We start from the raw sequence: 24204 nt of genomic DNA, 5'->3' as shown, positions 1-24204 counted from the left end.
AAACGACATCTTAGTTGTGGAGATACCTGACCAAAAACATCTCTCGTCTGTTGGTGCGTCAGATCTGGTTGTTTTCTTACAGCCTTTGACCCTATCATGGTCTCCAGTCTAAATGTCATCTTCCTTCTTCTCTGGCTCCTTCAGCATGGAGGTAAAAAGTTCTTTTTGTTCCTTTTGTTTATGTTCTAATTTGGTTACATTATGGCATTTTTTCAGCTGGTGTCTTGTTAATTTCCAGAGAGCCCCCACTAGTAACTTGCACATTCCTGCTATTTCTGTCTTTTAAACATTCTTTCTTTTAAGAACTCATAAAGAAAACCCGGAAGGGAGGGGGACTATGGAAGTAGTGCTGTGTAACCTACATTAAATGGTTCAGGTCCTCTGTGGAAAGTTCTTCTCAAGCTAAGGGCTCCAGGGATTAACAGGAGGGTAGGTGTCGGCCCTGCATTGTGACAGTGGCACTTTGCAATGGCTTGTGTGAGAGCCAGGTTCATGTAAACCTTGGCATTGTTATACAGGGTGAACTGAAGAGGAGGATGAACGATCATGTCCTAGACTCGAGAGTAGGGCCAGAAGAGGCCACTCAGATCACTGGTCCTCCCATACCACTGCTGCATTTTGGATGATCCCTCATTACATCCCTCTTTCTCACATAGTGTCTAACCTGCTCCTGACTCTGCCGTGACAATACCCTGAGCATTTCCCTTGGGAGTATCCCACAGCTCAGTTGCTTTTATGGTTACAAACGGTTTCCAGTGCGGTAACCTAAACTTTCACTTAACTTCAGCCCATTGCTACTTCTTATGTCATCTGCAGAGGCCTTTCTTTCATTGGCATGCTTTACCTTGAAGTAGTTTGTAGACCACGATCATGTTCTCCCTCCATCACCCCACCCCCCAAACTCTTCTTAGCGGTTTGTATTTAGCTCCTTTCATTTTGGGTTGTCACTTCTGAAATGTGGTGGTTAGAGAATTGTGATGTTTGTGTCACAATATGGTGTCATAACATGATGATGTCACACCAAGCTCAGAATACATTATGGGACTCTTTTAGGGTCCTACAGCAACCCTGTTTGTAGAATGCAAGATGTCAGAGAATCCTCTCACAACCAGGAAAGATGACCACTCCACCTTTCTCTTTAGATCTCTATCCTTCAATTCATGTATCACTGAAAGAATCAAAATTCCTATTGCGTAGAGAGACTTGTCCATAAGGTTCTGACTCACTGTCCTAATGAGGGAAGAGCACTGAGGTACAGGATTCACAGCGCCTCATCTCTTTCTAGGCCAGTAAAGGTCAGATACAGTTTGGAAGATGATGCAGGTTGTCTGTATAGGAAAGAGCAGCAGCTGCCCTGAATCTTGAGGGCCCAGTTTCAAGTTAATCTATCCACAGAGTCTAAGTACAGCGGTGACTAAGGTCTCTCCTGCCCCCTTACTTATCATGGGAACAGTGAGAGGAAATTAGCTCCACTGGCAAATGGAAAGAAAAAGCAGTTGGCTAGAGCTGTACTGATGATTTTTTGATAACTTTTAAAATGCTTTTGACACTCCTCCGCTCCTATTGTTCTCTATTCATTATTATGTCAAATGCTTTGAGATGGGAATTGCAGGTGCTAACATAAAGAGATCAAAGGTTGTCTAGTGTTTAGAACTTGAATCATGATGTCAAAGGGACGGGGGCATATACCCTGTGAAATGGGCTGTCTGTTGGCATTTTCACACTATATGGTGTTCCCCTTTAGCTTTTTTTTTTTCTTTATGCTAAACAAAAAAGGGAACAAGTCTAGAGACAGCATCTCCCCTTTGCTTCTGCAGCCTCTGTTGTAACTTCCTATGGAGCACCACTTGGTGAACTGCAGCAGCAGATATCCTTCCAATTGCTTGACAACAATCATGGGATCTATTTCCCCTCTCTCTTAAAGAGATACTATCACGCATGGCTACTTCAGGTCTTCACAGTTCTGCTAATAGTTCCCGTGTCTTATGTGCTGACTCACCCTTTGCTTTGCTGTTTAGAGTGGCAAAAGTTCTGAGTGATGAAGCTGCATCCTCTTAATGTTTTTCATGGTCTCAATACTGGCATGCACAGTATGTGCCATTTCCTTCCTCGCTCTCACACCCCCTTGTGCCCAAATACACATTTGCACACTGACACACACATTTGCACACTGACCCAGAGGCATGGGATTTTAGAGGATGCATTATACAAAACATCAAACCAGAGTTAATTTCCACTTTTGTCAGCCATAACATATTCTCACATACTGAGTAATCAGTCCACTTCCTTCCTTCTTCCCCCTTTCAGCATGCTCAAGTTTTAGAGAAGAACTCACAAAGGAAAAGGGGAAGCCTGGGATTGCAAGTGTATCTAAAACCACACAATATTTATCTAATGGACTCTATAGACCACACAGGAGTTGCCTTGCCAAAACATACCAGTGGTCTATGTAGTCCAGTGTCATCCTGTCTCTGACAGTAGTCAATCCTGGATGCAGCAAAGCTGGGTGCAACCCCCGTGATAATGCATCTAAGTGTGTGTGTGTGTGTGTGTGAAAGAGAGAGAGAAAGAGCACATGTGTGTGTTTGGGGATGTTGTTACATCAAATGCTAATGATTATCTCCTATTGTCTAGGACGGCAGGTTGCAGGACAGAAGGTCTCTGTAAAACAAACCCCCCTGATCCAGGTTGCTTTTGCCAATGAAGAAGTATCTGTGAACTGCCTGGTCAGCTACCCCTACATGAAGGAATACACCACCTTCACGATCCATTATTACTGGGTGAACTCACAAGGCAAGACCGCCACAATCAAAAATTCTTTAGTATCTGAAGCAATCCCTTCTGGACGGACGAACCAGACAACAGAGAAGGATTACCCACATACAATTGGGCCACCAGGAAACCCCTCTGCTACTGGCACCTACTACTGCGAGGCCAAGTGGACAAGCATAACGATAACAGGAAAAGGGGTATTCATCCTTTTTAGAGGTAAGCTCCGACTGCGCCTCACCTAGCCAATGAGAGATTAGAAGAAGAGGTTTGAAAGGCAAAATCTTGCTGGAGTTTTTTGCCCTTTTTTTCTTTACATCAACAAGGTAGAAACTCGTAATACCTAGCACTTGGGTAGCACTTTTCATCCACCGTTGTCAAAGTGTTTTACAAAGGAGGTAAATAGCATTATCCCCATCTTACAGACGAGGAAATGGAGGCACAAAGAGGCTAAGGCCTGGTTTACACTACAAAGTGTTGCCAAGCTATGTCAGCAAGGAGTGCCACCTCACTCTAATCCATACAAAATGCAACTGCAGATATCAGCTTCTTTGCCTGCTGTTCTGACCACATAACCTCCTCTTTGGATCTCTCCACTTGCTCCCTGTCTTACACCATTATCAAAGTCATTCTTTTAGCCCTCACTTTCAAGACCCTTTCATGGATTTGCCACCCCCCGCTTATCCACGTCTGTCACATTTCCCTGTTTCCTGTGCTCCACCGTACCATCCGTGTCTTCCCCAGTCTACTTCTCCCACAGAGAAGGTGAGGTGGCAGTGGCAAAGTTGGAGGGGTTGGGAAAACTTGCAAGGACCTACCTGTACCTGATTCTGTCCATCACTATCAGTCTTTGTTTTTGGGACCTTTCACATTCATCCAGGATGTGATTTAAAAGAAAACATGTATTAAAAGATATGTTCTTCAGAGCTGCTTGTGAGTTTTAGCCCTCTGACAGCTGTTGAATAGAAAACTTGGGGGTAAAAATGAATAGTGGGTTCTCACCACCACTCATGCCATGAATCATTTGCCTTCCTCCTCACAGACACAGGGTACAGAGAGCCCTCCCCCAGCACGTGGAAATTTCTCATCGCTCTTACCACTATCCTCACCATACTGAGCATCACTGAAACAGCTCTGCTGCTGTGGAAGAGAAAGGCAAGTCCTAAGATAAGTATTACAGGCGCATCTGGTAGTGATGCCTGTAGCTAAGGTTTCTTGACACTTCCCATTATAAGACCCTGTTTTTAGTAGTTAATAACTTTACCAAACTTTAACTGTTTGGACTGAAATTTTCCATGCTGAGAGTCCACCTCAGACTGTTGGTTTTTTTTAAGTTTCAGCAAAAATGGTTCAGCCATATCAGAGAACAAGATGAAGGGTACATATATAGTTTTGCTCATGTTAAAAGTGACTTGTGTCAACCAGACTGTACGTGCACTATCCCCAAAGAGCAACTGAGCATGCTGAAGCCCAGGACTGCCAGGCTGAGCAGGACTTCCCCTGCAATTGCTTCTCACAGCACCAGGCACAGGAATTCAGAGCTCAAAAACTCTCTCTCCTATGCTCCCAATGCTCCCTCACTGCTGGCGCCCAGGCAGTGTGGTGGAGAAGCAGCCAAACTGGAATGCAGAAGGGCAAGAGCTAGACCCCTGGGGAAGGTGTGCAGTGGAGGAAAAAGAATGGACAAGGAGCCTTGGGTGGATATTGGGATTGGCTGGACAAGAAGCCAGGGAAAAGGGGTGAGGGACATTGCGGGGTGTGTGGGGGAGGTGGGATACAGGAACTAGTTGGGCAAGGAGACTGGGGCAAAGAAAATGAAGGGAGACTGAGATGAGAAGCCCAAGGAAGAAGACTGGGACTGGCAGTTAAGGTCAGGGAAGACTGGAACACCAAGGAGAAGACTGGGACTAGGATGAAGAGGTAGGGACAGGAGGAAACTGGGATATGGAGCCAAGGGGAGGAAGAGTCAGGGCTGGGACAGGAACAGACAACTGGGGATGGGGCAGAAGGGGTCAGGTCTAGGGGGAGCAGGGGCATAAGAGTCTGTGCTCATTGGAGCACACCACTCTCCAGAACCTAGAACGGAACCTAGAATTCCTGAATCTCAACATTCCTCTGCTGCCACAAATCTCTGTAACCCACAGGCAAAGTGTGTGTCTCATTCACCTCTGGTGGCTGGTCTAAATAGGGGATGGCAATCTACTACTGCATTCAGTGATGCTGCTAGCTCAAGTGGCAAAGATCTGTGCTGTGGACTTACTACTTCCAGTTCTTCTGACAAACCGTGTGGGTATCAATATGATTCCACATGACGAAATTTCTGGTTTTCCACTTTGCTTTTTTTAAAAACCTGGGATGTTATGAACAAAAACCTGCAGTAAAAACATTATTAATGTTGCAAAGTCAAGCAATTAAAACTTAGGAAATGCCAGAATTAAGTTTGCCTATGCATCCTTGAATTGGGCCACTTATGTGTATGCCTTATGATAGAGTCTTTAGTTACATGATTACATGCTATTTTTTCCATTGGACCTCTGCCTCATCTCAGCACAGGATGGACAGTACTTACTTAATGAGCAACTATTCAATATTTTGGTTTTTCTGCATTGTTCAAGGTGTGGCCCTAGGCCTTATTGCTGCTACTCAAACACTGCTCTGCAGATGAATTATTAATTTCCTTATGGACTTTTCTGTGGCATTTATAACTATAGTGTCATGATCCAGGTCCGAAACCCAGTCTACAGGGAGGTCATCACTCTCTTTCCCGCCATTTATCAGCTTGCTGGGATCAGCTAGACCTGGCTTTCCTTGAAGCCCAGCTCATCTAGGAGGCTCCACTCTGAGCCCCAATTGTTGGAACGCTGGGCCTCCTGATTGGCCTACTCTCCCTACTTAAGCCAGAAGGAGGAACAGGAACTTGGCTGGTACAACTGGTCTCCACCCTGCTTTGGATTCCCTCTCCCTGTACTACCTGCACTTGTCTCCTGGTCCTGACCTTCTGGTTTCCTGACACAGTATGATTCCTGGCATAGGCATCAATTCCGTGAGTGCTCCAGCCCTGGAGCACCCACGGAAAAAAATTAGCAGGTGCTTAGCACCCACCGGCAGCCAAGCTCCCCTTCCTCACTCTCCCCCACCCCCCAGTGCCTCCTGCTGCCAGCAGCCCCGCCGATCAACTCCTCCCCCTGCCTCCCAGCACCTCCCGCCTGCCGCAGATCAGCTGTTCTGTGGTGTGCAGGAAGCACTGAGAGGAAGGGGGAGGGATAGAGATGGGGATGGGGTGGAACTGGGCAGGAAGAGGCAGGGAAGGGACAGAGTGGGGGCGGGAAGAAGCGGGGTGGGGTGAGGGCTTAGGGGAGGGGGTGGAGTGGGGGCAGGGCCTGAGGCGGAACAGGGCAGGAAGAGGTGGGGTGGGGGTGGGATTTGGGGAAAGGGGTGGAGATGGGGCAGGACCAGGAGTGTAGTGGGGGTTGAGCACCCACGGGGAAACTTGGAAGCTGGCACCTGTGATTCCTGGTATATGACCTTTGGCTCTTCACCTTCTGGCTCTGAACCCTGGTTGGTGTGGGGACCTAGCCCTCCTGCCCTACATTAACTACTAGGCATGCCCTTCTCTGATATTCACCCAAGGAACTCAAGAAATTGCTGAACTACTAATGTGGTATGTAACCTATCACTTAAATCAGCTTCTGTACCAGTAGCTAATATGGAGGATAGCTAATGTGATGCCAATTTTTAAATCTCCAGAGGTGATCCTGGCAATTGCAGGCCAGTAAGTCTAATTTCAGTATGAGGCAAACTGGTTGAAACAATAGTAAAGAACAGAATTGTCAGACACATAGATGAACATGATCTGTTGGGGATGAGTCAGCATGGCTATTGTAAAGGGAAATCATGCCTCACCAATATATTATAATTCTTTGAGGGGGTGGACAAAAACGATGCAGTGGGTGTAGTGTACTTGGACTTTCAGAAAGCCTTTGACAAGGTCCCTCACCAAAGGCTCTTAAATAAGCAGTCATGGGCTAAGAGGAAAGGTTCTCTGCTGGATCAGTAACTGGTTAAAAGATGGGAAACAAAGGGTAGGAATAAATGGTTGGTTTTCAGAATGGAGAGAGGTAACTAGCAGCATCTCCCAAGGATCGGTATGGAGACCAGTGCTGTTCAACATATTTATAAATGATCGGGAAAAAGCGTAAATGGTGGGGTGGCAAAATTTGCAGATGATACAAAATTACTCAAGATGGCTAAATCCAAAGCAGACAGCAAAAAGCTACAAAGGGATCTCACTAAACTGGGTGACTGGGCAACAAATTGGAAGCTGCAATTCAATGTTCATAAATGCAAAAGTAATGCATATTGGAAAGCATAATCCAAATTATACATACAAAATGATGGGGTCTAAATTAGCTGTTACCACTCAGAAAGAGATCTTGGAGTCATTGTGGATAGTTCTCTGAAAACACCCACTCAATGTGCAGCCGGAGTCAAAAAAGCTAACAATGTTAGGAATCATTAGGAATGGGATAGATAATAAGACAGCAAATATCATAATGCCCTTATATAAATCCATGGTACACTGACACCCTGAATACTGCGTATAGTTCTGGTTGCCCCATCTTAAAAAAGATGTATTAGAAATGGAAAAGGTACAGAGAAGGTCAACAAAAACAATTAGGGGTATGGAACAGCTTCCATCTGAGACAAGATTAAAAAGACTGGGACTTTTCAGCTTGGAAAAGAGAAAATTAAAGGGGGAATAAGACAGAGATCTATACAATCATGAATGGTGTGGAGAAAGTGTTATTTACTCCTTCACATAACCAGTGTTGGGTTTACAATGGCTCTAGTGGCTCCATGGAGCCGGGCCCATACTGAGAAGGGGCCCCGGCCTGCTCTGCTTGCACTGCGCCCCAAGACCCTGCTGGCTCCCCCCGCCCACCACTTGCTCCTCTTGGCCTGCCTGCCGGCTGGCCAAGACCTCCTCTCCACTCCCTGGCTGCACCCCCTGCTCCTCTCAGCCCGCTGGCTGGACCCCAGTGCACCTCTGGCTGTGGCCAGTCTCAGCTTCCCACCATCTGCGGGGCCCCACCTGTCTCCGTGGAGCTGAGCCAACTGGGACTGATGCAGAAGCCTGGCCAGTCTCAGCCAGGTGTAGGGGGAGAGACAGTGTGAGCAGCTTGGCTGGGCCCCTCCAGGCAAGTGCGTCTTGAGGGAGCCCGGCCGGGGCAGGCCCTGGCCTGACTGATCATGCCATTCCCGAGGGGCTGGAGCGATTCCTGGCCCTGGGACTGGCCCTGGCTGCGCTGCCGGCTCAGCCTGGCAGACACAGTCGCCTCCCAGCAAGGCCGGTAAGTGCAGCCAGGAGGCAGAGCTTGGGGGAGTGGGTCTGTGGGGAGCCTGGGGGGGGGTGCTGGGCTGTGAAGGGGTGAGGAGGATCTGTGTGTGTTGGGGCACTAGGGAGGGGGGGGTAGTGGGGGGTGTTGGGCAGTTGTGGTGGGGCTGTGGGTAGGGGTGGTGTTGTGCAGGGCGCTGTGCATTTGTGGGTGGGTCTGGGGGGGTGCTGGGCATAGTGGATCTGGGGGGCCTCTGGCCATAGGGAGTTGGGGAGTGTAGGGCGGGGGGGGCTCTGTGTGGTGTGGCATAGGCCCACCCCTGAGGGAAGGGGCATGCTGGCAGCACAGGGCCGGGCAGGCCACTGTGCGGCTGGCAACTGCCGGTTTCTAAATAATGCCCTAGCATTGGGTAGAACAGGGCTGCCCCAGCCATGCCATGCCCCATTGCCTCTGGCTGGCCCCTCACTCCAGAGACTGACCTCCCCGCACCATGCTCCATTGCGTTCATGGGGGCCCACAAATACTTTTTGCGCCGGGCCCACAAAAGGTTAATCTGGCCCTGCACATAACATGAGAATCAGGGATCACCTAATGAAGTTAATAGGTGGCAAGTTTAAAACAAATAAAAGGAAGAACTTCTTCACACAATGCAGTCAACCTGTAGAACTTGTTGCCAGGGAATGTTGTGAAGGCCAAAACTATAGCTGGGTTCAAAAAATAATTAGATAAGTTTGTGGAGGATAGATCCATCAATGGCTATTAGCCAAGACGGTAAGGGATGCAACCCCTGCTCTGGGTGTCCCTAGTCTTTGATCGCCAGAAGCTGGGAATGGGCAACAGGGGATGGATCACTTGATCATTGCCCAGTTCTGTTCATTCTCTCTGGGGCACCTGGCATTGGCCACTGTCGGAAGACAGGACACTGGGCTAGATGGACAATTGGTCTGAAAAAGTATGGCTGTTCTTATATTCTTATTCATAAGCTCTTATGAACATGGCATCAAATAAATTAGAGAAGGAATGAAGAGCTCACCAAGACAGGCTGCCAAGGCAACAGCTCTTGAATCCTGGAGTACCACTCTTGTCATAATGCAGTCAGAGACAGATTATTTTTCTGATTTAAAAAAATGACAATTATTAGACATTAATGGGAGAGAGAAATCAGGGGTGAGAACCTCTCCCCTCCTTTAGCCCAGTAAAGGGACTGGAATGAATAAATGGACACTAACAGTCTCGCTTCCAGTCAGAGCAGGATTTCCCCAGGACAGGAATTGCAGAAGACAGCTACACACATGTCTTCCAAGGACACCCTCACAACTCCTGGTGTGGGGGTCATGCTGGTGTGGGGCTGGTAGAGGGAGGGGCATTGCAGGGACAGGACTTTAGGGGGCAGGACTGTAGCATGCAGCTTTGCATAGCATTCAGGCGGTGACAGGCAGCTTTCCAAGAGGCCCCAGCCTCTCCAGTCCCCAGAGCATCCCAGGATTGGGAAGGCTGAGAGTTCTGTGCTGTGCCTTTTACAGTTTGTCTACACATGAAAATTAATCCGGAATAAGGTAAAGTGTGACTCCAAAATGGATTAAGCTAATTTGGAGTAAGGCAGTCATTCTGAAATAAGAGCATCCACGCATGTTGTTAATCAGGAATAGCTATTCTGGAATAAGTCCACTGTAGGCAAGTGTCACAGACTCCAAGTCAGTGCAGGAGGGAGCCCAGAGAGCAGCATGTAGGAAAATTGTCAGGCTTTTCATTTTCCATTGTAGGCAAGTATGCTTGATGTTTTTTATCTTGTGGGACTGCTCCTCTGCCTTAGGACTCTGCAGTACCACCTACCTCAAAGGTTCAAACATCATGAGATACCTTCTTCCCCCTCAAAAATCATGGGTTTGAGATGGAAAAAAAATAGATTATTTTTTTTGTTTGTCTTCTGATTATTCCAGTGTTGATAATTCACGGATTTTATTGTGAATTTTGCAATATGCAGTGTTTTGCTTAAAACCCAAGCTCTAGGAGTTATGTGATTACATGAGAATCTCATCTTTCACTTTTTAAAAAAAATGTAAGTTTCTAGCCCTCAAAGGTTGTGGCATTTGAAAATGTGGAAACCAAAAGAACCAACATTTTTATTATTTTTAATCTCATGATACTTAAACGAGTCTCATCTTTCTGAGCACTCGAGGTTGGCAATGCTGTTTAAGCTTTAGAGAAGCTGCCTGGTCACAGTCCATATGTGAGATCATTTCAAGTTGAAAATTCAACCTAAAATTCATCACATACACACACATTACGGTTGCCAGTTTTGGTTGGAGATATTCCTGGAAGTTCTATCACATGACATAATATTTAATTAAAGATTAATCTTTAATTCCTGGAGACTCCAGGCCAGTCCTGGAAGGTTGACCACCCCCCACCCCCTTCTAAGAAGGAGACTTCACTTTCTCTCCTCTTTATCTCGGGGTGGCACTCATCACTTGCCTTTCTCTGTTCACAATTTCCTAATCCCAGCATTGCCTGCCCCAAAACAGTCAAATATAATGAGTCAGTCCTCTCTTGATTATCCTGTCCTCCTATATTCACTACTCCACCCCCACCGCATCTGCCAGTGTCCTTCCTTGTGCCCTGTACTCACCTCCTCTTTGCATGGCCCCTCCCTGCCTCCTGACAGCACACACCTTTGCTAAAATGTAGCCTGACTTTAAGTCTCATTGGAGACACTGGAAGGTGGTGGCCCTCTTTTCTAGGGGCAACCTCACTGCCACCTGCACAGGCTGTAGGGAAATGGTAGCCATCTTAATTAAGAGCAGCCTGGCATCAGGCCCAACTAATGGGGTATGGGAAACGGCAGCCATTTGGGGAAAGGGCAAAACTTTGCAACGTTGCTCATGTTCATCCCTACATAACAAGAGGCTTCGAGTCAAAATACCCAACATGAGTCTCACAACAAAAATGTGATTGCTGGCAACTCTCTGAAGTCACAATCTCCCCCATCGTGTCCCGTGGGGCCTGAAGCAAGGGAGCAGCCTGTGTGAGGCTACGGCCTTGCACCCTGTGCCTCATCAGGGTGCTCACCTAGCTCAGGCCTCTCCGATGTCTCTGTCTCTCTTCCCCACCATGTGCTGTGAGGCTGCCAGTTTGTTTCAGGCCCCTGTGAAATCACTGCCTTTCACCCTGTGTCCTGTGGGTCTGCTGCCCTGACTCCAATCTGATTAATCACTCTCTTTTCCACGCACCTACCAAACTACAGGCCTTTGGCCTGAACTTCAGGCCCTTGGGAGATTGTTCAGGCACTCAGGACTTTTGATGCAGCCACAGCTATCAATCTTGTGAATGCCAGATAGTAGTGGGCACAGAAGCTTATCATCCTTATTGTGTGTATAGAGAAGGAGCTAACCTGCATTTTAAAAAATAAACCCCAAAATGTATCAAAGCAGTGCTGATGCTGGGTTTTTCAATAACAATTTGTTCTGTGTTTTGTGCCTTATGAGAACTAAATGAGGGGTTTTGTGTATGTTTGTAGGTATTTGATTGGTCACTTGCAAATTATTGTAGAATTTAAAATAAATAGGGAGCAAGCTTCTTTCTCCTTTTGCTTTGGCTTCTTTTTGACTAAAACACCATGACTTCACAAGTGATTCCAGACCTCCCATTCGGATCTATACTGACTCCCCACTTTAGTTTGTCTAGTTACGGGCCTGCTGATGCCTCCGTACCCCTGGGGCCTCACCTCATAGGCTATACTGCAACTCAGACTGGAGCCCAGAGGGTCTCGGAGCCCAGAGGGTCTCAGAGCCCAGGCTCCAGCTTGAACCCAAATGTCTTCACCACAGTTAAACAGCCCCGTAGCCTGAGCCCTGCGAGCCCGAGTCAGCTGACACAGGCCCGCTGAGGGTGTTTAATTGCATTGCGGACACATACCCATAGAGGTAGTGACTGTGAATGGATGTGAGATGCAGACACTGCCCCTTCTCCTTAGCATGAAAAATGCTCTGGATCGCAACCAAAATAGTTAACCAAATGGAGGGAAAATAAGCACAGGCTGGACTAGCACCAAGGCTGAGGACAAGCCCCTTCCCCTTACTCCAGAGAGTTTAGCCAGATGTCTTCCTAGGGGGAAATGTCAAGACTTGCTGACATCTCCAGATTTTGAGTTGACCTACTGATTATTTATTTTTTAACACCAGAAGGGACCATCTAGGCTGACCTGCTGTATAATGCTGGCCATAGAATTTCTTAACACAAGTTCTCTAGGCTTGAAGATTTAAATGTTTATCCCTAATTACTAATGGATTGGAAAGTAGCTCATCATCCTCATGTGATATGAGACAAATGTCATCCTGCTTCTTTCCAAATACAGGACAGAAATACTTTTCAAATACTTCTGCCTTTTCTGCATTATTATGAACAATTTTGCTCAGCCAGGAGAGTACTTGTGGTGATAGTAGTGGTTTCCCTTCGCCATGTTGGTAGAATGACACTCTTCTTCACAAGAGGAAAACCCCTCCACAAAGTCATGAATCAAGTGAAGTAATATTGCCTTGTATTATGCTGCACCTTACATTTCTGTCCTTTGTATACACAACCGCGGAGGGGGTGATGACCTTGTCAGATCTCACAAGCTAAGTGGAGTTAGATTTGGTCAGTATTTGAATGGGAGATCTCTACAGAAAACTCATTTGCTGAAGGAAATGGTGTTGGTGATTCCAGAAGAGGTCATCTTCCTTCAGTCAGTATTGGACCAATGCCTCAGTGTATTACTGACCAATAAAAAGTCTCCTGGTACTCTTCTCAGGGTTGTGATGTTAGCACTAGTTTCCTGACCAAGTCTCATTTTAAGTAATTGCATTCTGCCCCTCTAACATTCCCCCTACAGGTGCAGCTGGGTAGGGCTGTCTTTATTTCCTGTGCCGTGAAATAGGTGCAAGCTGCATCACAGAGATGCCTGTATTGTAGAAGTCATTTTTGTGTAAACACAGTCTGGTTCACAACATTTTACACCAGTGTAACCCAGCTGATTTCACTGGTTTACACTGGTGCGAGAGGAGGGTCGAGCCCACTGTTTTCAAAGTGGTCCTTTGTGATGAAAGTGCTATAGAAATGTGATTCACTAGTTATCACTGATCATGTGTTAAGTACAAGAATCATGCAAACATGTATTTCACATTTTGGAATGTTGTGTGTTTACAACAGATCTGTCATTTAGTGTCTTGTCCTAAGTTGGTGGTGTGTCGTGGGAGATGCCCAGATGTCCTCCAGAGATGCCCAGACCTGAGCACAGGAACCCAAGCCCCTTCAGGAAGCTCAGAACCATCTGGCTCCATCTACACTGTGAGTACCACCAGAACTACCCCCATCCCCAATGTGGCATACAGCTAGACCTCCATGTGTACACCAGCATGGCACCATGTAAAAATAGGGTGATCTGGGGGCTGGAGGAGAGACACAGTGCACTCCATTCACCTCAGTATAAGGAAGGATTTGATTCCAAAGAGAGGGTTGGTGAGGAGGCAAGGTATCTTCTTATGCCGTCTCTTCACTATAACTTTTGCCTTCTGCTCAGAATAAAATTGACACCCTTTTATCACTGCTGAAAGTGGCCCGGGGCAGCTGTTTCCATTCCCCTAGCCTGGTGGCTGCAATGCATCTGTTTACCCAAGGAAGGGAAGGAATTGCTTAAGATGGGCGGCAGGGCAAATGTATGGGGGGGAGTAAAAGGGTGAAAGTGAGCAGAGAAGAATATTGGCTGAATATCAGGAAACCTTTTCTGAGCATGAGATATATAATGGAGTGGAAAAGTCTCGCCAGGGGGGAGATGGAAGCTCAGTTGAATAATTTGTGACTGGACAAAGCTCTGGAGAATGTACTGTAGGGAATGCTAATGCACTGCCAAGAAGGGTGGGATGCTGATGTGGACAAGAGGATGGACTAGGTCTTTTCTAGCTCAAACTTCACAGGTTCTTATGAGGCCAGTAGGGTTTGGTTTGGTTTGTTTTTTAATTTTTGGAATTGAGGTTTAAAAAAAAGCATCTGGAAATACCAGGGTAATAATTTGGGGGAGGGAAATTAATCTCATAAATCTTTTACTTTTAGAAATAAATTTCTTTTTAATTCAACTGTTTAGTAAACATGGAGAGTTTTTTCTGTAAAAGTGGATGATTTCTGCAAGGAGGTTTTAAAAAAAAAAATCCCAATTCAGTTTTCGCTCAGTCAGCGTTGTCATGCAGCCTCAGCTCCATCTTAATTACACGTTCCATCATGTTGCCTCTTTCGAGGTGTCTACCCAAAGTTTAAAATAACAGTGTTTTAAACCCTGGGCCAGCTTTGTGAAGGTGCCCCAGGCAAGTGTTGGTGGACATGATGGTGCAACCCCCCCGTTGCTCCTTCTCCATGAAGGGCTAGGAACTGACCGGGCTGGTCCCCAAAATATAGGTGGGATTATCTTAGAATGGGGCACAGCTAATTTCCCTGAGAGATGCACTCATTTAGTGTCTCTTGGGAAGCTTTAGCAGCTGAGGTTCCTAGGGAACCTTGGGCAGAATGTAAAGGTGCCATTCACTGAGATTAAAGCCTCCTCCAGCCTAGCTACCTAAGGGTGCAGATTGCACTCCTGTTCCCTGGTGCCTGCAGGTGTGACTCTAGCTGATCTAACAAGACAAGGTAAAAAGGAATGTTTTGGGGCCTGAAGCACCACCTTTGGTCCCATCTACGCTATTAGAAGCTAGTGTGGTGCCGGAGCTGGTTACCGCCCAGTAGCACACACAGCCTGATTTCTCTGTTGCAGAGGCAGATTAGGGATTTGTGGGGTCCTAGGTCAGAGCAAGTGGGGGCCTCTCTCCACCTTTTCCGCCTGCCGCCCCCCCCCCCGCCCCGTCGTCGTCCCGCCAGCACTCCTGACAGGGAGCTGGGTCAGGGCGTGGGGGCTTCCCCTGCCCGCCTGGTGCTCCTGCCGGGGAAATGGGGTTGGGGCACAGGGGCTTGCCCTGCCCCGCCAGCCCGGCACTCCTGACAGGGAGCGGGGTCTTCCCCTCCTCTCCCGCAGGAGCGCTGAGCGGGCAGAGCGGGTCAGGACATGGAAGTGCCCATATTTCCAGGTGCTCCCCAATTGGCTAGGGCCCCATTGGCCCAATGGCTAATCCACCACTGCTTGGTTGCTGAGAGAAAAATGCACAGGGCAAGAGACTCTCTGTGACCAGCAGCAGGAAAGGAACGGAGAGCAAGGAAGAGGAGAGGAGAGCGCTGTGTGCGTGCACATGCATGCGTGTTGGGTTCCGAATGAGTGCACAGATTAAATAACTGTTAATGTTTGCCTCTTTGAAGGGGCGAGTCGGGGTAGCAACCACATGATGCTCTGCTGATTTTGGCTGCCCTGTCTGTCTCAGGGCCCTTTGCAGGCTGTTCATCCCCCTACCAACACGCTCTTCTTTAAATCATGATCACTTTGAGCTTGATCCAGAGGGGTTCTGAACGTGTGTAATTCCCAGGGAAATGAATGGGGTGATAGATGCGCAGCGCCTCCCAGGATCAACCCCAGGCACTTGCTTTTTCTCTTTGCTGTATTAAGAGACATGACAGTCTCATTCACTTTGCAATGCCCCCCAACAGCATCTGCCCCTCCTGCCTGCCTAAGCTCCTCCCACCTTCTTGTTGCCAGAGAAACAGCCGCCTTGGCAACCTGCTGTCATCCTTGAAATACACATGGAAAAGTCCTCCTGATTGTTTTATTAGATCCTCCGGGCAGATCTGGAGCATCATTCAGTCTGACATGGATCTTTAGTGACACGATTATCTGAGGGACAAGGAGATGCTCACATGTGTAGCATGTGTGTGTGTTTCTGCATGTACCTGTGTGTGGGCATTCAGGGCAGAGCTTAAATTCTTATAGTATATTTCCCAGATGCCTCTCCCCCACAATTCAGGGCCCCAGCTTCAGCTCTGGGGCAGGGAGTCTCGGGACTTTAGCCCCATTGGGTGGAGGGGGGGTGGCAGGGCTCAGGGCTTCTGCCATGCGGGGTGCTCTGGGTCTCAGGGCTTCTGCCCCATGGGGTGCCCTAGGGCTTGGGGCTTCTTCCCTGCAGGGCACCCAGGGCTCGGGGCTTCTGCCCTGCAGGGCACCTGTACTGGGGCTTGGGGCTCCAGGCTTCAGCCACAGAGCCAGCTCGCAACCCCCAGAAATTTGAAAATATTTACTGGAGCTCTACTCTGGACAGCTCTGGCTGAATTTAAGCTCTGTTTCAGGGGGAGTGTGTGGGTGTATGTATGTAAGTGTGATTTAGAGTGTGTGTGTGTGTGTGTATGTATCAGTTCCCATATTATTTCTGCATTTTAAGGAGGGAAAAATAGTTCCTGATTTAAAAAACAAATGCAAATTGTCCCCTTATAAGTGACTGTGAAGTTCCTACCTTTGGTGTCCTGTTGGGCATCAGGACATCAGCTCAGCCACTCTTTCCATTCCCAAATGCCCAGCATGATTGTGATTGAAACCTGGGAGAGATGTGCACACTAGTGCCATATTGTACCATTCAGAGCTTATCTTGCCAGCAGGTTCACCTCCTGTCCCACTGAGCAGTGAATGTCCCCCATAGTGGAAGGTCTTATTCTGCACCGTGCGAAGAATTTGGAGTAGATGGAGGCAGGTGGGAGGGGCCCCGCTTTCTTTGGTTTTCTCCGTAGGATATAAATCTATCTCATCATGTCTCCATGATTCAAAATCATGACAAGGACAGGGTTGCCCTGTGCAGTTAGGGCAGGAAGCAGTTTCCAGGACTTTTGCAGACTTCAGGATCTCTGGCAGACTTTGGGGACACAGGCTTTAGGCTCATCAAACTCAAATTTAGGACAGATGGCAATCCCTGATCACAGCAGGCAACTGTGCATTTTTTCACGTCCATGAACTGCGTGTTTGTGATGTGACACAAGCCCTCTTTCCTCTCCCCGCTCTAGTGCCTAGAATCTCACCAAGCTGAGGTCTATTCTGTCCTTGAGAATAACACGAACAGCTTGTCGCTTGAGACGAATCCCACTGCTACGGTAAGTTTCCTCTCAAGTAATCCTGACCCTGTCCTGCTGGGGGTTCCCTTTGAAATTGGGCCTGGCATAGAAACCACCACGGAGCTGCTGTGCCTTTACAAAGGCAGTAAATCTAACTGCTGCTTCCTCTCCTCCCACCCAGAAAAGAAAAGGCTGAGTTCCTCCCGCCCCTAGGCTGGGCTTATGCATGTTGAATCTTTCTTCTCTCTGGTTAAACAGTTGTTTTGTCAAACGTTATTAGTTCGGGGAGGCCTGGCTGATATAGATGCTGCAATGTGAGATTTGCTCTGAGGCATGGTGGGAGATTTGAGATCATTTCTGGCAGTGGAAACCTCCCTGTATGCAGACCAGACCAGGCCTTCATGGAATATGGGCTGGTACTGGCTTCCAGTATGGCCATTTTGGACTGCTCAGGCAGCGCAAAGATCAGACAGCTGAAGATTCATCCTGCATGGAGAAGTCCTTGTATATTGGCATGGCTGGGACACTGCTGAACCTAGCCATCCCCGATTGGCAAAACAGCCCTCTGAAGGCCATTACCACGGGCCAAAAGTTTAAAGAAGCTCTGAGACTGCCCTAACTTCTGTCAGGGTTGATGCAACCCCTGACAGCCGTGGGGATCAGGGAAAGGGAATCTACAGCCATGTTTAGCCTCCTCTGCATTCTGGTCCTACACCGAGTGCAGGTCGACCAGCCCTGGAAACTGGGCTCAGGGTGTTCTAAGCCCTATATATAATATGTGTTTTCCCCTTACGGTCAAGATGAAAAACATATTGAGTGAAATGCTTCTTGAGCAACTGCTCAAGAGATCGACAAGAGTCCCCTACTTAACAGAAGTGATGGTCTAATAAAAGTAAAGCAGAATTATTCCCTATATGGTAGGGGACATTTTGGAGCACTCTCAAAATGAGGGAGTGCCTCTCTTAGGTGGACTCTCGTGCAGGTTTCCCTGTACTGTGTGGTTTTTGTTTGTTTTTGTTGTTTTGGGGTGGGGGTGGGTTATGAACACATTGGATTCAATGACTTTTCCCAGTTGTTGCTGTTTATTATTGTCAGCGGGGTGAAACCCCTGCCTAACGGTTAGAATCTCTGGTGGCAGCCTTGCCTAGTGGTTAGGGGTAGGGGAACCCAGGCCCTCCCACTTCACCAGGTTCCAACCTAGGGCACTCTTGGTCACCACAGGGAAGGAATCCACTTTGTGTGGTCCAGTTAACACCCTCCCCTGGGTCTCTTCCTACCACTGTGTCCCTCCTTGGGGAGTGTCATGGCTTGCAGTTATCCCTGTAACCTGGTCCGTGGGCCTTTGCAAGCTAAGGAGTCGCAGCTTCATGCAACCACTCTCCTCCTGGGACACTATCCTGGCGCAGTCCCTCCATCACAGTGGCTGCAGCCCCACCTCTCTCTCCACCCACCAGCCTATTGTGCTGAAGAGACTCTCTCTTAAGGCCCTCCTCCAACCGGAGCATGCCCAGCAGGCCTGCTGGGGTGGAGCTTCCTGGGCGCAGATTTGTTCCTGCACCCCTATCTCTCTCCAACGTGAGGTTTGTCCACCCCATCACAATTACCATTTGCACTCAGTTTGGAGAGTAAAACAAGGTTTGGTGAGTTTTGCCTCATTTGCAGCTGGTTTCACTTTCTGTTTCTCATGCAGATTATGTGTCCAGGATCCATTAAGTAAATAATGTCTCACATTACCTACAGTAGTAGAACAATAAGGACAGAAAGGAACAACAAAAATAAATCATGCTAGTACAGTGAAAGGGCTCTTGTTTACAAACTACCTCTAGTCTGATCCATTTCTACCTTCAGAATCCAGTTAATACCAATTGTTTCCCACTGCCAAACTCTTTGCAATTCTGTGTCCAGAATCTGCTGGGCATTCCAGGTGCTGTAACTACACACACCTTCACCACAGTTCTTAAACTTGGCATTGGTCTGTTTGTATTGCAAAGATATGAGGGAAAGTTTTTGGTTATAAAAAACAACAACACCATCCCCGATTCATTAATTTTATTAAAATTATTATTGTAACCGAAGCATTTCTATTCATATTCTCTTGTCTTACTAAACTTTTTAGGCCTGAACGTTCTTGGGAAGTTGAAAAATGTAGTGTGGACAGTGCCTAGGGGCTGAATCCACTACTAGCAACTGTAACAGTGGCCCTCCAACTGCATAATGACTTTGAACATGGCATAATAGAAGCTGCTATATTGGATCATACCAATGGTCTATCTAGTCCAGTATCTTGTCTCCAATAAGCAGCAGCAGCAGCTTCAGAGGAAGAAACCCTGCAGTAGGCAGTGTGACGGGGCAAGGCCAGATGGCTATAGTAAAGTAATGGGAGACAGATATATTAGCTACAGGCTATACAAATTCCTGTTACCAGGATAAGCAAATGGCAGCTGCTCCAAGTCAATTAAGACACCTGGGGCCAATTAAGATCTTTCCAGAAGGCAGGGAGGACAGCTAGGTTGATTGGGACTTCTGAAGCCAATCAGGGGGCTGGCTAAAACTAGTTAAAAGCCTCCCAGTTAGTCAGGTGGGGGCATGTGTCAGGAGCTGTAGGAGGAAGCTGCGCTGTTGTAGAGACTGAGCAGTACAAACCATATCAGGCACAAGGAAGGAGGCCCTGAGGTAAGGGTGAAGTGGATCTTGAGGAAGTGGGGGCTGCTGTGGCGAAGTGGCCCAGGAAATTGTACGCATCCTGTTTCTAAAATGTCAGCTACCATTGCTGACACTATTAGGGTCCCTGGGCTGAAACCTGGAGTAGAGGGCTGGCTCGGGCTTCCCCCTTTACCCCCCAATTTATCACTGAGACTGGGAGACCAGAGAGTCTGTGCAAGGGAGGGTAGCTTCTCCTCACCTCCCTTACTGGCTTATGATGAAAATGGCTCAGTAGGCTCTGACCCTTGCCTCTAGAGAGAGAAGGGCTACGTGGGGGTTCACAGTGAGCCGCTGAGGCTAGTGAAATCAGCCAGGAAACGCGAGACCCATGGAGACAAGGACAGAGCTTTGTCACAGCAGTTATGGGAAAGTTTCCTCCTCTCCCTAAATAGTTAGAGGTTGGCATATGTCCCAACGCTTGAATGGTCATATCCCTTCCAAAACTCTTGTTTACTTAAAAAATATATTTACTGTTATAACATTGAATAGTCCAGTTATCCATAGAAATGTCTGGTATGTTTTGGAATCATGCCAAGCTCTTAGCCTTAGTGATATCTTGTGGCAGTGAGCTCCACAGACCAATTGTGCACTGTGTGAAAAAGTATCTCCTTTTATCACTTTTACATTTTTACCACCTTTCAATTTCATTTTTGGCCTCTTGTTCTTGTGTTCTGAGACCAGAAACACAAGAGATTCCAACTTACCTTTTATCCCATTCATTCTTTGTTAGACTTTAATCATGACCACTCTTCTTTGGGCAATGTGAGTGATTCAGTCAGGGAGCTGAGATACTGTGTACACATCATGGTGCTCTTCACTAAATATGGAGCACTCAGCATGTTATCGGAACCCTGGTACTACCACATGCGAGCCAGTGAATTTGGAGGTTAGAGTGTTTGGAGAGTGGATGCTAAGGCAAAGTGACCTGTTACTGAGTGATGTGGGTACGTCTCTTGTAGCTTCAAGACATGATCATCTCACAGCCAGACAGGGTTGAAGGTAGAAATGAAGACTGTGGGAAAACAGGGAAGAAGAAAAAGAAGAAGAAAGAAATGGTAAGAGCCTTCTACAACCCTGCCGTCAAAAGCAGCCCCATACCTTGTGTTCAGCAGATCACATCATTCAGAAAGTAAAGAACTGAGCATTGTAGTGATGTTTTAAATCTCACCTTCACTTATCATGTGTTCTGTGTCCAGACTCAGCTCTGTGAGGGGACAGAGATGGAGGGGAGGTTCTCTAGCAGGCGCAATGTTAGCAATGGAATGGGAAGGTTTGCATTAAGGAGCTCCCAGCTGCTTACGTGCCAGCCTCTGTCTGCAGTGAACACAGAGTGACTGAAAACTGGATAAACATGGTAGGCCAGATTAATCTGTGGTGTAATTCCATCAAAGTCAATGAGGATAAATTTGACCCAAAATGTCTATGGCCTTCCCTGTGCTAGAGAATTTGATGTGCTGCCTACCACTGCAGTCCGTAGCTCACGTAACACATCACATGCCCACACATAAAATTACAATCAGTACCGCACAAGTATTTGCGCTGCTATTAGGACGGGACTTGCTTTGAGCAAGGCTGACCACTGTTGCTGCATTGGCACTGAAGAGTCTTAGATTCACCCACCGCTGCGCTAGCTCTGGTGCAGTTTTCATCAATGCTAGTAATAGTGGGAAGGCGAGTAGAGAGTTAGGTGCCAGTGATTTTTGCCACCCTTTCCGGTAATTCTGCTCAAGGTAGTCCTAGACAACATGACGATAAATTCCAGTGACTGGTTTAGACCAGCACTCTCACTGTTGCTACCACCAGCCCAGTGGCTGTGTTTGCAAGGAATGCTGTATGTGGATGCAGGCATGAATGCACCCATAACTGGAAGGCTGGTGTGGGTGCACTGCATCACTGCAATATCCACCAGTCCAGCTAGTAATGAATAGGTCAGTTCTCTGGTGTACATGCACCCTTTGGAGAGTCCACACTTTGCTTTTTTTGTCAAATGTTTCCCACTGATGCCACAGAGGAAATGCTAGTGTAGACAGGACTTCATGCAGCCACTGGCATTTCAACTACTCAGTTGTCTAACCTTGCTCACAGCGACAGCAGGAGTATGTGACCCAGTGCTGAAAATGTCCATGTCTGTCCATGCCTTGTCTCTGCAAGATACAGTGGTGTAGAAAAGATCCAGCTATTGAAGAAACAAAATTGGGAAGGTCAGGGAATTCCTCTTTCACAGAATCCAGACTGATTTATTTTTTACTTTTGGAATAACCGAGATCAATTTCCCTTCCCAGGCAGATTGCTTTTTTGGAACAGTGGAAAATAGGAAGCACCTTTATGCCTGGAGCAGGGTTATTAATGTTCATCTCTGGTGGAGCAGCATTCCGCTGGCTGAGTAAATTCCATTCTGTGGATCACTAGTGGCCACTGCTAGTGGAAAGAGTTGCAGAGGATACTTCTTAAGAATCTATCTGGCTTCTTTTCAATAATTTTCCTCCATTTCTTTTTTTCTTTTTATCATTTTGTAGAAATCTCAGCAAGAAACTCTGGAAGAACCCTTTGATATCCTGTATGAGAATATCTAAGGGAAAAGACTGATCGTGCTTGGACTATACATCTCTGAGTATGAGGGAACTGCCCCTCACATCTTTAGTATCCATCTGAATGCTCCAGAGACTCATGGCACACTGATGGCAGAGGCCCACCCTCGTCTCTTTCTAATCTGTTCTTTATGGACCTCAGAATTCCTCTGTTCTGATCTCAGGGTGGCCCAGGCTGCATGGGTGCTCCTGCAGAGAATATTGCTTTCAGTTATTTATAAGTCTGACTTTTAGAGATCGTTTTAGTCAAGATCTGTGCAAGTTTCCCTCATGCAGCTATGCCGATGCATTTCAGTCTTGCTCTATAGCACTTGTTGTACAATACAGGGACCCCGCTACTTTTTTTGACAGTGCACCTCAATCCTGACCTGCAGCCCATGCTATCCCACTCCTAGCTCTCTCCTGTCATGCCAATATGAACTTGATATATGTCTATTGAGGACCTGATTGGGAGCCAAGGCCCCCGTCACCGCGTTCCCTTTCTCAACAACTTCAAGCTGAAACATGCTGATGCGTAAAGCAAAGAGACCTGCTAGCCCTGTACTGTAACTGCAGATGTACAGTACAGCCCTGTACTGCTCCAAAACAGTCTGTCGGATTCAGCTCTGCAGGGTGAATATTTTCCTTTGAATGCAACCAACGGAATCTGGTGTGGCGGGGCAGCAAGAAAAGAGATGCAGAAAATGAAGCAGGAGTCTTCCCTGCCTGTGGCTCATTGGTGATGTTCCTCCCGAGATAAATTATTTGGAGACAGGGCTAGCAAGAGTGGCTGCCCTGCTGGTGTCTGTCCTGTTTATAACCCTGTCCTAGGCTGATGTCCCTTCCAGGAAGGGTGTTTAGAGGGAGAGTTAACATTCTTCTTTTTAATAGGTATTGTTATATAGTGTGATTGGTTTTTTAAGCCCTGGCGTGGGCAGATGTAATATCTTGGGGATAAATCTTCACCCCATTGAAGTCAGTAGGAGTTTTGCCATTTATTTCAGTGGGGCCAGGATGTCAATCCTGGGGTTTAGGATGGTATTTTAAAAAATGCAACTAGACCAGCTTATCAGACGCACAATATATGGAGCAGAGGCCCTGCGTGTGAATTTTCCACCCAAGCTCTTATCCTTGCCATCACATGGATCTAGCCCAGAGGTGGCCAACCTGAGCTTGAGAAGGAGCCAGAATTTACCAATGTACATTGCCAAAGAGCCACAGTAATATGTCATCAGCCTCTTATCTGCTCCCCGCCCTCCAGCCCCCAGTGGCTCCCTCCCCCCCCATGCCTCCCACCTGCCATGATCAGCTGTTTTCCATGCTCAGCAGGCTCTTGAGGGGAGGGCACAGCACATTTGGGGGAAGGGGAGTGGGGGCCGTGCCTGGGGCAGAGCAGGGGGTTGAGCAGTGAGCACTCCCTGGCACACGGGAAAGTTGGTGTCTGTAGCTTCACCCATGGAGTCGGTGCCTATACAAGGAGCCACATGTAGCTCTGGAGCCACAGGTTGGCCACCCTGATCTAGCCTATCAGCTGAACTTACGCTCATTGTAGTTCTGATGGGAAAGGAGTGACATTAACTATATTTTATAACTTGATCAAAACAGTGGATCAAACTGCTGAAGATGTTGTACCTCAGCTTTTCTAAAAACAAAACGAAAATCTGTAGAATAAGCTGAAAGGAATCATACAAATCTCTTTAAAGAGGAAAATCAAATTAAAACTGATGTGAAGGTCATAGAATCCTCTCCAGTTGTAGATAATGCTGCTATACATCAAAGATGGAAGGCTATGGAAAATGTTTTCAGGATCTCCAGGCTTCCTATATTATGTTTTAAGAGATAAT

General features: G+C 47.3%; 1 protein-coding gene across 1 annotated transcript; it reads left to right on the top strand.

Moving 5' to 3' along the window:
* On the top strand, positions 1-23635 carry NFAM1 (NFAT activating protein with ITAM motif 1). Its single transcript, XM_084647170.1, has 7 exons — positions 1-151; positions 2635-2988; positions 3812-3924; positions 13293-13430; positions 17043-17129; positions 20753-20848; positions 22310-23635. The coding sequence occupies exons 1-7, from the start codon at positions 97-99 to the stop codon at positions 22364-22366; spliced, it is 900 nt and encodes a 299-aa protein (XP_084503296.1). The 5' UTR covers positions 1-96; the 3' UTR covers positions 22367-23635.
* Positions 23636-24204: the final 569 nt, after the last annotated feature.

Source organism: Lepidochelys olivacea (genome assembly GCF_965140295.1).
Source record: "Lepidochelys olivacea isolate rLepOli2 genome assembly, chromosome: 1".
Lineage (NCBI taxonomy): Eukaryota > Metazoa > Chordata > Testudines > Cheloniidae > Lepidochelys > Lepidochelys olivacea.
This window is presented reverse-complemented; position numbering and strand designations above follow the sequence as displayed.

What these genes read in the sequence shown, in the direction of transcription:
- NFAM1 (XM_084647170.1), top strand. Translation starts at nt 97, where the DNA reads ATGGTCTCCAGTCTAAATGTCATCTTCCTTCTTCTCTGGCTCCTTCAG. An exon ending in CTGGCTCCTTCAGCATGGAG is followed by an intron (nt 152 to 2,634) that starts GTAAAAAGTTCT and finishes CCTATTGTCTAG; the next exon opens with GACGGCAGGTTGCAGGACAG. An exon ending in AAAAGAAGAAGAAAGAAATG is followed by an intron (nt 20,849 to 22,309) that starts GTAAGAGCCTTC and finishes ATCATTTTGTAG; the next exon opens with AAATCTCAGCAAGAAACTCT.